Source organism: Phycodurus eques, chromosome 7, assembly GCF_024500275.1.
Source record: "Phycodurus eques isolate BA_2022a chromosome 7, UOR_Pequ_1.1, whole genome shotgun sequence".
NCBI classification, from domain to species: domain Eukaryota; kingdom Metazoa; phylum Chordata; class Actinopteri; order Syngnathiformes; family Syngnathidae; genus Phycodurus; species Phycodurus eques.
In genome coordinates this window covers 30,023,969-30,040,886 of record NC_084531.1, presented here as the reverse complement: position 1 = coordinate 30,040,886, position 16,918 = coordinate 30,023,969, and the positions used below count along the sequence as shown (strand labels likewise).

The window sequence follows — 16,918 nt, the reverse complement described above, 5'->3', positions numbered from 1 at the left end:
ATCAATCAATCAATCCGTCTATCTATCTATCTATCTATCTATCTATCTATCTATCTATCTATCTATCTATCTATCTATAATGAATTACATGAATGTATACATGATGAAAAACACTTAAACGACAATTATTTATGCATTAAATGACGTCTCTACATTTGTCATGGTTGTTCTATCCTCTTAAGTGTATCTATCATAAAGTGTCCACATATAGCACATTGAACTGTATTAAACTGTAAATAACAATAAAAGTATATCTGTATTAATATTATTGTATGCTGGATTGTTGTTGTTAATGCATGTGTAATATGTAGCATGTCCTCACTCGAGGGCCACGGTTACATCGTGATGTCACGTGACTTCAGGGGCCCTGACATGAGGTTACCAATGTGATTATATCATATGTAGAAGTTGAACATAATAACAACATGTTTGCTCGGGTCAGTGGTCGTCCGTCCATTTGTGTCAACCGTGCTCATCGCTTCGTTGTTGAACGACGTGGACGAAGGTGAAGGGGAGGAGGAGGGAGAATGCTGGGCGATGATCTCATTGTTGGGCGAGCCAAACAAGCTCCCGGGAGACAACACCGGAGCCCCCGAGCTTGTGATCATCACGGAGAGATGACACCGACGCCGGCCACTTTTGTTTACACACAAGGCCGTCTCCAGGGTGAGGGGATGGGGACGGGGGGGGGGGGGGGGGGGGGGGGAATGGAAATGGCTGTGTGCGTGTATCCGGGCAGTTTACAGATGCAATAGCCAGCAGCGCTAAAGTTTCCTCCACCTTGAAGCCACTCACTGTAACGTTTTTGCATTGCTAAAATGATTCCCGTTCACACGCACATGAAATAATGACAACGAGGTGCACGCTAGGCCACCTGTTGGCAACTTCACTTAGCGCCCCAACAGCTATTTGAATAACTCGAATAATTTGATTCCTCGAAACAAAACCAACACGGGATAAGCGCATTCACACGCGACCTGTTACAGCCGCAGCTCACGAGTCGCTCAGCACGCAGACTTGCGAACGCTTTAGCGAGTTAACAGCAAACCGCTAACCCGAGCACACAACAGCCAACTCTCGTTCGTTGACTCCCGTGTCACTCACCAGGACAGGCCCCGCCTTTTTAATTCACACACATTCCGAGTCACAGATACTACACTGTAGAACGTGAGGATGGTGACCCCCAGCGGAAAAAAAATAACACCTGCACCTCACATGCATATGTTGTATTGGTACTGATGTTTAATAATGCAAAATCAATTTTTATCCCATTATTTGGAAAAATCTTTGGGATTCTAAAAATATTCGATACTCCCAGCCCTACAACTTATCGTATACATGCATAATTTTCTCATCATATGAGTCTGTTTGATGAACCAGCTTTTTACAGCGAGCCAAGAAACAGCAGGAAATTGACATAACTGCGCGCACTTTCACACAGCAAAACAGCATCCCACATTGGTCTGACGTATAAAATAGTCGAGTCAGGAGAGGTGAGCGTCGGGGGCTCAACTTTTACACCCCTGCACCTGGATTGCGGAACACCCTTCCACACACCCACCTCTGTTACAGCTCTCCGGCTTTTGCACACTGTGTGAAAGGGAGTACGTATGCCGTCCCGTCTTTCATACAGCTCTGATACTACCTCAGAAGGCGGAAAATTGCTGGATTCACTTTGTCTTCATATTCCGTGTTGGTGCCATTTTTACAGGGCAGTGACCTGGCTTTTACAGGCAGCATGAAAGGGGCGACATACGCCTGTCCTTTCTCTGTTTTGGCTCTGATAGTACATCTGAATCCGTAACATTTCTTGGTCGACTTTCTACCCACATTCCTTGTCAGTGTTTGTACAGACCAGTGACATGGAAAAATGCTGGCCTTTATCGGCAGCGTGAAAGGGGCTGCAGAGAAAGCCTTTTTTAAAAACAGAATACAATGATTTGCAAATCATGGCCAACCTATATTTAAGTGAATACACTATGAAGACAATCAATTTAATGTTCAAACTGATCAACTTGATTGTTTTTTGCAAATAATCATGAACTTGGAATTTTATGGCTGCAACACGTTCCCAAAAAGCTGGGACAGGTGGGAAAAAAGACTGAGAAAGTGGAGGAATGCTCATCAAACGCGTGTTTGGAACATCCCACAGGTGAACAGTCTAATTGGGAACAGGTGGGTGCCATGATTGGGTAGAAAAGGAGCTTCCCTGAATTGCTCAGTCATTCACAAGCAAAGATGGGGCGAGGTTCACCTCTTTGTGAACAAGTCCGTGAGAAAATAGTCCAACAGTTTAAGGACAATGTTCCTCAACGTACAATTGCAAGGAATTGAGGGATTTCATCATCTACGGTCCATAATATCATCAAAAGGTTCAGAGAATCTGGAGAAATCACTGCATGTAAGCGGCGAGGCCGAAAACCAACACGGAATGCCAGTGACCTTCGATCCCTCGGGCGGCACTGCATCAAAAACTGACATCGATGTGTAAAGGATCTCACCACATGGGCTCAAGAACACTTCAGAAGACAAATGTCAGTAAATACAGTTCGGCGCTACATCCGTAAGTGCAACTTGAAACTCTACTATGCAAAGCAAAAGCCGTTTATCAACAACACCCAGAAACGCCGCCGGCTTCTCTGGGCCCGAGCTCATCTAAGATGGACTGACGCAAAGTGGAAAAGTGTTCTGTGATCTGGCGAGTCCACATTTCAAATTGGTTTTGGAAATAGTGGACGTCGTGTCCTGCGGGCCAAAGAGGAAAAAAAACATCCGGACCGTTATGGACGCAAAGTTCAAAAGCCAGCATCTGTGATGGTATGGGGCTGTGTTAGTGCCAATGGCATGGGTAACTTACACATCTGTGAAGGCACCATTCATGCTGAAAGGTACGTACAGGTTTTGGAGAAACATACGCTGCCATCCAAGCAACGTCTTTTTTACGGACGCCCCTGCTTATTTCAGCAAGACAATGCCAAACCACATTCTGCACGTGTTACAACAGCGTGGCTTTGTCGTAAAAGAGTGCGGGTACTCGACTGGCCTGCCTGCAGTCCAGACCTGTCTCCCATTGAAAATGAATTATGCATTATGAAGCGTAAAAGACGACGACGGAGACCCCGGACTGTTGAACGGCTGAAGCTGTACATCGAGCAAGAATGGGAAAGAATTCCACCTACAAAGCTTCAACAATGAGTGTCCTCAGTTCCCAAACGTTTATTGAATGTTGTTCAAAGAAAAGGTGATGTAACACAGTGGTAAACATGAGCCTGTCCCAGCTTTTTTGCAAAGTGTTGCAGCCATAAAATTCCAAGTTCATGATTATTTGCTACAAAAAAATCAAGTTGATCCGTTTGAACATGAAATGTCTTGTCTTTGTAGTCTATTCAATTAACTATAGGTTGAACGTGATTTGCAAATCATCGTATTCTGTTTTTATGTATGTTTAACACAACGTCCCAACTTCATTGGAATTGGGGTTGTAATTAGTTACTTCCCAACTGTGTTTAACAGGGTCCATTCTTATATATTTTTTTCGGTCTGTTTATTTTGAACAATATTTCTATTGGTGCACAACGCAGAGTAAAGCACTACCGACCCATAATCTTGTTTATTTGTGTGAAACGCTGGCAGAGGACATTTGCCCAGACATGTACCTGACTGAAGCTCCACCCCCTCAAACCCCAATTCAGCATCCCGAGGAAATGGATGGTTAGGAGGAAGAGGTAGGGGGGGGGGGGGGGTCTTTTCCAGATGATTAGACAAAAACCCACCCCCCTTCTTCCCTCTCTGCCCTGCAGCTGGGGTAGACAATGGGAGCGGGGTCAAAGGTCGTCACGGCGGGGGTGTCACGAGTCATTTGTGATGCTAATGCTATGCGGTGATGTCACTGTAAACACTTCTGCTACTACTACTACTCCAAGTGACATGGCTTTTTCCTGCCATGTGTCACTATAGTGTAAACATTAAAAAAAATACATAAATCAATCAAAAAGCAGGCTGGGGATAAAGCTATGGATCTATGTATTTTATTATTACTGTATTTTGCGCTTCGCTGATTAGTTCCCGAGATGCAGTCACCTTAATAATTGCAAAATATAAATATTGGCATCTGCAATGTGACACTAGCACTTGGCAGTATTGCAGACCACTAACAATGAAAGATGAACATGACAATAAAGCTTTTTTTTTTTTTCTTCTCTGTTTTAAAAGGCCATTTATGGTTGGCGCCGCGCACATTTCAGCTTCAGGAATTTTGTACCCAAGAATTTGCAATATTTAGGCTGAATACCGGCGTAATTCAAAAGAAGTTGGGGGTTGGGGGGAGTACTTTTGAGAGCTCCAAGAAACTTCGGGGTGTGGCATCTGCAGCGTTGAGCATTCTTAAAGCAGCGTTGTCACAAACTTTTATTTGTGGCACTTGTGGGACTCCAGAACACAACTTAGACAATTGCAACACAAGCTAAACGGTCCCAACACACAACAGTTCCTACTTCCAAGGTAAGTGCTTGTGGTCAACTGCAGAAACTAAATTTAGGCCTAAAGAAGGCGATGCTAGTTGCCGGGTAGTACTTTTGAAATGTCCCGGAACCTCCGGGATGGTTCCGGAAGTACCCAAAAAGAAGAAGTTCCTGGAAATGCAGCACAAACATGTACGCCTTTGTCTTCTCAGATAAATACAATGCTCCAGAAAACAACGCTATTAGCTGACTAGCATGAGGCCGACTGCGGGCATTCGGACACGTGTGTGCGTGTAGCGGGCGTGTGCGTCCGGGGATTCCCGATTCGACTAAGTGACGTGGCACGACACCTGTTTTCGCACCGTGATCCCCGTGCCTCTTACGGCCTTCGATTGGGCCTCGAGCCCTGATGTAAAAGCGCTGATTATTGCTACATATGCCGAACAAGTGGAGCACAACGCGGAGAAACCTGACACTCATTGGCTGACTCGTTGTTTGCAAGTGGAGGGGAAAGCCGGCAGGGTCGGGGGGTTGGGGGTCAAAGCTCAGCATGCGTGCAGGTTTGTTTACATGCCGAAGAGGAAAGCAACTGTTAACATGCAAGTTCCTGCAGGCCCCGTTTTGATGACAGTGACACTTTGCATGCAAGGAGTTGAGCTAGTGACACGCACGTGTGAGTCAATAAAAAGAAAAAGTGGAAAAAGGATGTGAAGGAGGTGTGCAAGCGAGGAGGGGGCGGAGACAGCAGCTGGCGTCAGGGAGCATGTCAGCACTTGTTGTCGGCTGGAGAGGGGGGACGCACACCGGAAGTCAAGTCGAGGCTGCGCCGAAGTAAAAGCACGACACGTGGACGCCCTGTAATGTTGAGAAAGACACAAAACCACGTGAACGTGTTGTGATTGATAAAATGCAATTATTTGGATGGAGTGTGGGGGAACACAACAATAGTTTGAGCATTAAAACATGTGCATGGCACTGTCATATATATATAAAGACATATAGTTTTAGATTAAAGTTGCATATTCGTTCTCGTAACGTTAGTGTTTTACTCTCTAAAACAAATGACTTTGTATCTTGAAAATATCCTACTTTTTTTCTTTAAAAATACACATTTTTATTTTATTAAATATACAACAGTCTTCACAGTGTGGTTCTAATTGTACTTTGTATGTCAGTTTAAAATATATATATATATATATATTATATATATATATATTTACATAATTTGGGTTTTGTTTGGTGTTTTTTTTTAAGTTTTACAAATATCAATTATTCTACACAGTACCTAAATTCCCCAAAACGAATTAGACTTGAAGAAAATGTATGAAATTATTGAAAATTGAACTGAAAAAACTTTTTTGGGGGTCAACATGTTATATGTATTTTTCTATTATTATTGTATTTTTTTTCATACATTCATACATTTCATACTCCATTTCCTACAATATTTTCCATTCACAAATGGCATTGCACGTAAAACGAAACTTGTTAAAAATCACATTTTGTTGTTCGTATGGCGCGTCGGTCAAGTCAAACCTTTATTTTGAAACTCCTTCCCGGATGTTGCATGATCCTATAAAACCGAGGGAACCCGCCCGGCGGCAAAGAGTCGGGGGGAAAAAAAAAAAAAAAAACGGCGGGCCAAACATGTCAAGCACTCGTCGGTAGCGGCCGCGCGAATGGACTCGTAACAATCTTCGACAAGACCGCGACAACCGGAGCCAAAAGTCAGCGAGCGAGCTCGCCTGACATGAAGTGAAACTCTCCAACCGAGCGCATGACACTTTTTTTCGCAGCGGCCCCGGGTTTGCGCCTCCGTCCACCGGCCAACACGGAGACACATCACCTACCGGTAAGGCAAGATGGCAAAATGGTGGCCGCCACCCGACGTCACCAAATGACGGACACCGCCAAACTAGCCCTATGTTAACAAGCTCGCCAGGCTACTAACGAGCACTGCAGCGGCGTTTTACCTCCATTCAAGTTAACCCCACTCGAAAATGTTGCGGTAAATTTTTCTCTATGTCGATATACGGAGTAGACCGAGTGCGTGTGTGTTTTCTTTTAAACTCAATTCTTAACCAATAAAACGGTCTCTCGTGCGTTATGTTTACAAACAGTGTGAAATCCGAAAAATGGGGCGTGCTGCCCCCTGGCGACCGAGGAGGGGAAATGTAGGGCAAGCTGGGATCGAGGGCATGCTGCTCGAAAAGAAAAAAGTAAAAAAGAGCAAATATTCTCCGCATTTTCGGCACACTTAAAAAGTCAGCTGTTCTTAAAACTTTTACGGCGACAAGCATCTTAAAACAAATACTTCGATCAAAATCAAGACAGTGGCGTAGTAGTAGTAAAAATAAAAAACGAGACAGAAGCCCCCCCTCCCCCCAAAAAAAAGTCTGTTTAATGTTATTGTAAGCCACTGTAACATTTTGAACACTGCGCTTAAATGTAGAAAGACAAAACCAAAAAAATATATAGGGGGGAAAAGTACTTGGATAATGATTCAATTCAAATGTATTGCATGTAAAAGTTAAGTGTAATTTGTTATTAAAGATTCAATGCAACTAAACTGATCACTTGGGCAGTGATTCTTTCTTGTACCGAGTTTCATACAAAAAAATTTAAAATTAGAAATACATATATTTTAATTTAACAAAAATAATTACAATGGCAATATTTAAAGTATATTTTTAGTTATAATCATATCAAGATGCAAATGTGATGTAATCTATCTACATGTAAAATTTTACATTTTATGGTGCATCAAGTGGTATTTAGAACATTTGTATTTATTTATTTTTTACAAAAAACCCTGAAAATTCTATTTTAAAAATAGAATTTTCAGGGTTTTTTGTAAAAAATAAATTTTGAAATCTTTAAATCAATTTTGAAATCTTTAAATCAATTTTGTTGTTGTTGTGCGTTTCAACCATTATTTTGACCACAAAGTAACACTTTTTCAACATTTGATTTGTAAAATAATTATTTTTTAAAATCTATTTCGGCCTTTTTGGTTCATTTGGTTTTGTTTAAAACCTTTTTCTTTTTATCAATGCATTGGATATAGTTTGGGCTGCAGCTATCGAGTATTTTAGTATTCGAGTACTCGTTGCAAATAGATATAGTGTATTTAAACACTAGTCAAGCTGTGGAAAAATACCTGTTTTCAAAGAAATATTTGGACTTTAAAGTAAAAAAAAAGTAGACATAAAAGTTTGCAATCAAGTAGAAAAGCAGTCAGAAATATCACAATGTATGATGTTTAGTGTAGTCATGTGGTTACTAACCAATTTAATAGTCAAAATTCTTTATTTCCATTTAATTTTTTTCCAGACTAGCGGCGAGATGGCACGTGCAGCGACCTTGGAGAATGTGGGCGAGGCCGCCGGAGGGGCGAGCGGCCCCCTGCCCCGCCGGCACCCCGGCGCCTGCCGCTCCTTCTTGCACTCCTCGCCCAACAATCGCCACCAGAACGGGCAGCAGAACCGCCAGGAGCAAGCCAATCTGCCCACGCCACCGCCTTCGCCGGCCGGCCAGCGGGGCGCCATCTCGGGAGAACAATCAGGTAGAATCTCGAACGGTGACAGGATAATGTGCTCCAAAAAGGGCACACGGATGCTTACGTCAAATACTAAAAGATTGGAGTCACCGTCGTCATTGTGGAAGTGAAAATGTTAAATAGCAACACTTGGGTACGCTACGACTGCATTAGTTGTCCAAAATATAATTGTAAGTATGCCCATAGCTGTGGGCTATATCGGGTTTTAAGGTCATTGCGTGTGTGTGCGTAATGCGCATGCACAGGCTGCAATGTGCAAATGTACAGAGAGTGCAAATAGATCCATGTATGATATAGTATAATGTGGGAATATTTACAGGTAGAACGGAACATAATCGTCTGGGTACATAACCGAGGGCTATAAGGGCGTATTTACAACTGGCTTTACAAATCAATATAAATCTACGTTGCTTGTTTGAAATCTTTAATGGTTAACGCAGGCAATGCGGTGCTAAGGATGAATAGCGGTCTAAGTCCGAGCAGCTGTCAAATCAATCAATATTTCGTGAAAGATGATAAATAACATTCACATATTAGCATGCAGATGCACCGGCACCTAAGTTAAAGCACGACTTACTTTCTGAGTTGGGATGCAGCGAAAATTCGGTCACCGGGGGAAAAAAAAAAACGTCCGACACAGGATGTCGGACTGGCGCAAGTAAAAACCGCAGCCGGCTTGCGCGTTTCTGAATAACGCTCGGCGGGGCCGCCGCCGACGAGCTGGCGTGCTCCGTGGGCGTCTCGGGCTTTAGCGCCTATGACGCCGCCGTAATAAAACGTTAAATCAAGCCTATCTCAAAATAACTTTTCCGTCCATGTTCCGACAGACAATACGAATAGCCAATAATAATGTGAGTCGCTCCGCGCCGAACCAATCATGTGGCGTCAATACTGTCAAAGTTTTTGTTTACTAATACTGTCAAGTTAGGCTGACGCACACCGCACGTTAGCAGCGAGACGCAACCGGCGCTAATGTTTGTAGCCGTGGGAAAATACTCTTGAGATGTCACAACCCCCCGCGCGCCCCCCCAAAAAACCCCACTTTTGTGCTTTTTGGGTCTTTCATGTCTCCGATGTCATTGTGTACCCCCCATCCGAAAACAAAAGCAAAACAAAAGACATGTTACCGGTAAAAGACCAGCACGGTAGAAAAGAAGGGATTCACGTGGCTGGATGATTGCCATGATTCATTTCTGGACTTACCGTATTATCACGACTATAAAGCGCACTTAAAAGTCTTCCATTTTCTCCAAAATGGACGGGGCGCCTCATAATGCGGCGCGTCCCCATTAGGTACGTAGCGGTTTGGCTAAGGACCCCCGAAAATGGCTCTTACGAAGCACAGTTTAAACTGCAAGCTGTCAGTTACGCGGAGGAACGTGGGAATCGAGCAGCCGCGAGAGAATTCAAGATCAACCGATCCATGGTTTTGCAAGTGGAGGAAGCAGGAAAACGAGCTTCGGCAAGTCAAGAAGACGAAGAGAGGGATTCATGAGCAAAGAACAGCCGGGAGAAGGGTCTCTACGGTCACCATTCGACTGAGGGCAATAACGCTTGCAGAAGAAATGAAAATCGAACATTTTCATGGAGGTCCGTCTTGGTGCTTTCGTTTTATGAAACGGCGCCATCTACCCGTCCGGGCAAGGACTACCGTGGCGCAGCAACATCCGGCGGATTACAAGCAAAGGGTAGCCATCTTCCGCTCCTACTGCAGTAAAAAGATTGCCGACAAACGCATCCGGCCCGACCACATCACCAACGTGGACGAGGTGCCGCTCACTTTCGACATCCCGGTGAACCACACAGTCGAGAAGAAGGGGACCACCGCGCTTGCGATACGCACGACGGGGCACGAGAAGTCGGCTTTTACTGTTGCGCTTGGTTGCCATGGTAATGGACAGAAACCGCCACCTATGGTGATTTGGAAGAGGGAGACGCTGCCTAAAGAAAAGTTTCCAGCCGAATTCATCGTTAAGGCCAATCAAAAGGGCTGGACGGACCAGGAGAAAATGAGAGAGCGGTGTACGTAAAGAGACCGGATGTTTTTTCCCCACGCGTCACTGTCCCTGTTGATCTGTGACTCCATGCTGCGCCCATCTCACAGCCAGTTGTGAAAAACTAAGCCACCATATGCGAATGGATTGTGGATGGCAGGGCTAAGGGATCCGCTTTGACCGTTGGCCGAGCTTTCGCGAAAGCCGGCATCGTTGCTGAACAGCCCCCCGCGGGGGCAACGAGACTGACTCCGACAATGACGAGAGGGAACCCGGCACGTTTGAAGGAGAACTCGCCCAGTTGTTCATTTTCGGATACAGAAGACGAAGACTTTGATGGATTGATCAAAAAATAACGCGACTACATTGTACTAATACTTCAGTAAAGTACAACCGAACTCAGTTTTGCTCCCGCTGCCTTTTTCAAAACATTGCTTTAGCGTGCATGCATGCTAGTGTATGTTTTAAGCTAGCGTATGTTTTACCACGCCTGCGGTGTGTCTCGTGTATGTGTTAAATACAGAAACAGACCCCGTAACTGAGACTGCGCCTTTTAATACGGTGCGCCCTCTGGTTGCCGATGGCTCGCCTGCCGCGCTTTGACAAGCGAGGCGCTAATTGTTTTAATTGTCGTCGTGGCGGTTGCTTTTCCGCGCCTCGTCCGCCCCACGTGAGACACATGAGTTCGTGCCCGTATCGTGGCACGCTGAGGCGCACGTTGACGTAGTTTTGCGTACGATGTTGACGCAAGTGCGAGCCAAAAGTGCTCCGACCAGTTTGTGGAGCGCGTGATGTCGTTGGCACGTGCGGATGGAAACAAAAGTTGACGTCTGCGTTCTGAAAAATGCAAACCCTGTCTCTGCTTTATGTCTTACAGCAGAAAACGGCAGGCTGTTGTTATTCTTTTATTTTTTGATATAATATACAGTGGCTCAATTAAAAACAAACATCAGGCCGCACTTTGGACGCACCGAATTAGTACTCGTGACATGAATGCAGTCAGAGTATTTTTTTAGAATATTAATTAGTAAATGAGCTTATTCATGCTGTCTTTGCTAAATGAGGTCTTTAAAAATAATAATACTAAACCTCTTTCATATTTCAAACAAACACGATTTTCTAGTAGCTTGTACTTTTTTGCAAAAAAAAAATTAATAAAATTTATTTTTAACTCCTAATTAGTTTTCAGTATTTTTTTAAATAAAAAGAACCAATGTAGGAAGAAAAAGTATGTTTAATTACTAATTGAATTGTGAATAAAATGACATTTTCTGACCATTTTTAAAACTTTTTCTTTTTTTTTTACTAACGTCACTTGTACTTTTTTTGTAAAATAATTTTCAGTAAAATAAAAAAAAAACTCATGGGAAGAATGTGTTTAACTTCTAATTTCATTTTTAATGAAACTAGATTATTGAAAATAATGTTAGTTTTTATCCACCCATATTTTCCTGACCTTTTTTTTTTTCTCTCTCTCGATGCCATGTACATTTTCTTTTGGGAAAAGTAGAATTCCATTGGCTGTTGTCTTGTGTTTATCGCAAGATTTGGCCTGAATGGAAACTTGGGGGAAGTTTGTGCACCTTGTAAAGAAGTGACATGTTGGTGGCTCAGCTGCTGTGTGCCCCCCCCCCGCCCCCCACCCCAACCCCCAACCCTTGGACTTCCTGCAGCTTTTCCGCTTTGCTGCCGTCCCTCCCTCCCGCTGCTGTTGGGCATGTTGAGACTTGTCCTACAGCGGCGGCGGTCCGCTCTTCCTGCCACCTCACACGCTTACCCGAACGCTCAATTAAAATTCACAAAATACTATCATTAACCTGCTTTTCTGTCCAATAAACATAACTGACAATTTATTCAGGAAGACGTCTGCAGAGAATATTGTACACCACAGGGTGACTCACTAGTTAGCCATATTTCTGAATATGCTTAATTTATTGTTATTGTATTGCTTACACGCAAAAAATAATGCTCAAAATAAAGGTTTTTAACAATAATTGATGAACTTGAAAAAAGTCATCAATAAAATATTGTTTTCAAATAATTGTATAACATGACTGATTTAAGGGTTTCAAATAGTCCTTTACTTGGATGTTGCTTTTAAATCCATTCTCTATTGAAAACAATCTTCATAAGTGTCTTTTAAAACAATTTTGAGCAAAAATTAACAAAATTCTCATCATTTTCGCCATTTCAAATGCTGATATAACATTTTTCAATAAACCTCTAAATTTTGAGGATTTTGCTTCATCAAGACTGAATGTTGTTTTTAACATGACTGTATTTTGTTCATGTCTTCATGTATTATTATAATCCTTGTTTTATAAGATTCTGTGTTAATAACCTTCGACAATCAAGTGAGTTATGTGTGACCCACCCTGTAGAGAAATAGTTAGTTGGGGAGTCGTCCAATCAGAGCGCAGCGCCCGGCTCCAACTGCCAATCAAGACGGAGCGTGCCGTCTTCCAGTCGCCTTGGCAACAAGCCACAGCCCTTTCTGTTTTTTTTTTTTTTTTTTCCCGTTTTGTTTGTTTCTCTCCCGTCTAGTCTCCTTCTGCTAATCCTCCCGCCCCAAAAGCTGCCCAGGTTACCGTGGTGACCATTTCCGTGGTAACCGGGCAGAAGAAAAGAAGTCATAAGTCAACAACAACAACAACAACAAAAAAAAAGTCAAACTTCCTGTTTGTGACTCCTTCCTGCACAGACCAGCGGCAACGTCGGGAGGCGACCCGTCGGCGCGCCCGCCTGCCGGACGCGCCGCCACGTGACGGGCGCCCGGCCGGCGGCGGCCCGCTTCCCGGACGCGAGGCAACGCTGGAGGCGAGGCGAGTGGACACCGCGGGCGTCGCCCGGCAACTCAGGACCATCGGCGACCAACTGAACGCCTCTGTGCTGAGAGCGGTAAGATCGTGGCGTGACGCCATGATGCATGCTGTTGTGCAATCATAGCTCGATATCATAGTTTGACATCTGACATCGTAAGATAACATTGCGTAATGTTGCAACATCGTTATATAACGTAATAGCTAGGGCCTGCCCGATTAATTGATGTCGGCTGACATTAGCCCTTTTCAAATTGGCAAAAATAGACTAGATTTGTATTTTTAATTTACTTTAATTTTGTCATTTTTGTTATTTTACTTTTAAAAAATATGAGTATTAGCCCTTTTAAAATTAGCAAAATTAATTAATTTTATAATATATAATAATTTCTTTTTGTTATTTTATGTTTTTGAAAATAGTATTGAGCCCATTTCAAATGGCCAACATCTTTGTTTGGTTTTTGTTTTCATTTTGGGGGGGGAAATATGATTTTCAGCCCTTTTCAAATCAAGTTTTTGCAATTCTTTAAAAATCTATTTGAATTTGTGAAAAGATATTTATTTTTACACGTTAAAAAATAAGACCAAGACATTCAAACAAACAACAATACAGGAAATACAGAATAAAACCAAAACAGCCACACTGCACAAAACAATAAACGATCTAATGGAAACCCAAAAAGATGGCTCCCGTTTCAGTTGAGCTCTCTTCCTGCACGTCATATAGTTCATCTGCAACTCTCCCAAAGAGGACACATTTTGACATCTGACAAAGGCGACTCTGGTTTTTACTTTCAAGTCGTCACTTCAAGGCAAAGAAAATAACAGTTGAAGGAATGCGATTTAATGTGAAAGGGCATCACGCGTAAATAATGTTTTGCCAATAACTTCACTCATAATGTTGCTTCTGTACTGCTTACGTTTATGGCCTAAATCAAAAAAATGCTTCTCAGTTGGATAAAAGTGTGAAAGGACAAAGTACTGGAAAGCAGTCGAATGTTCATATCTTTGTTGTTGTAAGCGTTAAGGGACCAAAAAAAAAAAAAAACTCATGTCATTCTTTATATATTGTTCTCACTTCATCGGCGGATTAATCGGTTATCGGAATATTTTTCTGCCAAATATCAGAATCGACCTCCCAAAAAATCTGCCGGGCCCTAATCGTAGCGTGTTGAAGTGACATCATTGCATGACCTCTGACATCACGTAATGTGACGTCCTAGCCTAACGTCGGGGCGTGGCGTTGGGACATGACATCATAGAGTGACATCACAGCTTCACGCCATAGCATGACGTCATCGTGTCACGTCATAGTGTGACATCACATCATGACGTCATGATGTGACACCCCTCATGACATCATAGTGTCCCGTCACAATGTGACATCATAGAGTGACATTATGCTGCGATTCTCTCGTGTGTTCGGCGGACAAATGGAGTGAGGGTTCAAAGGTCATTGTAAGATACATGCGACTGGCATCCATGTGACTTTTAGGCTGGCACGTGGACGTTGTTGTTGTTGTTGTTGTAATCAGTAACTCATCTTCCCACACGTGTGTGTGGTCTTGACTTTATTATGAATGAGCTCAGCTTGCTCAGACCAAACGTTGTCATAGTGCGCTGTCTTCCTTATCTCCTCGCCGCTCCTCCTTCTCCTCGCGTGACGACTTGTCAACAGACGCCCTCACACCTCCCCCACCTCAAACACACGCGCACGCACAGACGCTGCATGTCTGAGGGAGGCAGGCGATGACATCATCTTTGTTTACGTGCTCTAGGCTGATAGTTTGTGTGCGTGTGTGTGTGTTCTATAGACATTTTTGACCGTCCTCGTGTTAGGGTTGTCACTATTAACTCATTTTAGAATCCATTCCAGTCGAGTAATCGAATAATAATCCCCCCCCCCACCCCCACTATTATAATTATTATTATTATTATTATTGATTTTATTTTTACTATTAACATGCTTTTTATTCTCATTTATAAGTGATGGACTCCAATCCTTAGAGTGTATGGTATAAATTTGGTGTACAGAATTTGAGACCGCAAAATGCTGAACGATTAGCGAGATTAGCATGAGCATGCTAGCAGTTACCTTTTTTCGGTCAAAAACCATTTAGCCTCATTTAAAAGAAGATCAGTCTTCTTTCATGAAGGACTTCGGAAATCAGAGAATATTTACTGTTTAGAGGTTGACATCAGAGGATGCAGACGATTTTAAGTCCAACAATGTCTGAATGGTTAATCAATTATCAAAAGTTGTGGATTCATCGATTAATTGTTGCACTTATCGGACAAACACAAAATCATCTGCGCACAAAAAAATCATAGACACAAAATAATACACACACAGATGATACACGCGTGTTGTTGGGACACGTGTTGGCCTTGTGCAGTTGTGTGTCGTCTCCATTTCAGGTCCTCCGAGTGGGTCGCTAATACGGTTAGCATGTTAGCTGCCGAACATGCTAACACGCTGTGTGTGTCTCCCCTCCAGCACGACGCCCCCCACTGGCAAGACTGGATCGACGCCGGCCGAGGCTTCCTCAACCTGGCGGCGCGGACCCTCAGCGCCCTCTACAGGATGGCGTAGGCCCGGCTGGGTTACCATGGCAAGCACGAGATGGGTGCAAGGCGTCGGTGCGTCTGCTGGTTTGGACCGCGGACGGCACTTGCCGCCTGTTTGTTGCTTTTGTTTTGTTTTTTTATTTTGTCAACTGTGAAAGTGGAATCAAAAATGTTGAAATTCCACACCTGATGCTAAAGCTAATGGCTAGCTCGGTTTTGTTAAATTAGCTTTTTTCCACAGATGAGCTTCCCCCCACACATGAAATTGTTTGGTTTCATTGTACACATGCAGTGCCTTTGTATTGACCAATCACACACACGCACGCAATGTTGGTCCTCCATCTTGTGACTTTCGAGAATGTAAATACTCGTTACCGATCCTCCCCCCAAAAAAGTTTTGCGACGATGGTTAGAAAATAAATCCAGTGGATTTGAGATGTATTTCAAGCAAAAAAAAAAAAACAATTTGATTTGGGTCCCAGCAAAGTATTTCACCACATTTTAAAATGATTGTTTGATAGATAATTTATTTTGCAGTAGCATATTTGTAGCTTTTTGTTGTTGTCGTTGTGGTTCGTCTTGTTTTCTATGATGCTGTTTAATTTATTTTGTTTCGGACATTCCTGCTGCGCGCGACAAAACGGGAAGCCGCAAATTAGCAGACGACATTAGCCTGATGGAAAGACGTAACTAGTGCAGGAATTGACACGCAAAGAAATCTGGACGTGCTCTCGATCAAAGTGCACTTTTGACTTTTGTTCTGTTTTGAGGCATTTGTTGACGTTTAGCATGTTTACCACAACCACTTTGCTTTGATACGTTAGCTAGCCGCGCATTTGCTAATGACGCGATCGCTTCCCGTTGGGCGACATTGTTAACAGCCCATCAACTGAACTCATCCAGTTGTTGTTTTGTTTTTTACTGTTGTAAAACGTTTCTACTGGAATTTTCTACTTTGTTCTTTTATACAATAAAGTCAATTGATTAAAGTTGCCGTTTGTTTTTATTTACGTATGTAGACTCCCCTCCGAAAGTATTGGAACAGTTTGTGAAAGTTTCACAATGGCTGTTTTTTCACCCATAGGCACCTCTCGTTTTCTTGTTAGTTACATACCTCTATAAATATAAAACATTTGATGATGCATATAGTGGATATCAAAAATGGATGTAAAAAAAAACTGAGACCTAAGATAAATGGTTTGTTTTCCACCATTGTGGCCTACAGTATAAGCTGTACAAATCAGTTACGAAAACAATTGTTTTTAAGAGGGTACGTTAAAAAAAAAAAAAAAACTGAGATACTGAGGTTGCAAAAGTGTGCACAGCCTCATACGTGGGATGTGGCTGTGTTCAGAATCAACCAGTGAAATTCAAACTCGTGAAATGGGAGTGAGCACACACCCGGCACCATTCAAAGTGCCTCTGATTAACAACCACAAAAGTTCAACTGTTCTAGTCGGCTTTTCCTGACATCTTTTTTTTCTTTCCAGCAGAGGCCTGAACGTTTTGTGCCAACTG

General features: G+C 42.9%; 1 protein-coding gene across 1 annotated transcript; it reads left to right on the top strand.

Moving 5' to 3' along the window:
* Positions 1-6,093: 6,093 nt before the first annotated feature.
* bbc3 (BCL2 binding component 3) lies at positions 6,094-16,389 on the top strand. Its single transcript, XM_061682516.1, has 4 exons — positions 6,094-6,312; positions 7,794-8,025; positions 12,715-12,911; positions 15,330-16,389. The coding sequence occupies exons 1-4, from the start codon at positions 6,238-6,240 to the stop codon at positions 15,423-15,425; spliced, it is 600 nt and encodes a 199-aa protein (XP_061538500.1). The 5' UTR covers positions 6,094-6,237; the 3' UTR covers positions 15,426-16,389.
* The last annotated feature ends 529 nt before the right edge of the window (positions 16,390-16,918 follow it).

Bases quoted from the DNA above. Each gene is read 5' to 3' on its own strand.
- bbc3 (XM_061682516.1), top strand. From the start codon at position 6,238: ATGACACTTTTTTTCGCAGCGGCCCCGGGTTTGCGCCTCCGTCCACCG. The intron at 6,313-7,793 runs GTAAGGCAAGAT...ATTTTTTTCCAG, and splicing joins CGGAGACACATCACCTACCG to ACTAGCGGCGAGATGGCACG. The intron at 12,912-15,329 runs GTAAGATCGTGG...TCTCCCCTCCAG, and splicing joins ACGCCTCTGTGCTGAGAGCG to CACGACGCCCCCCACTGGCA.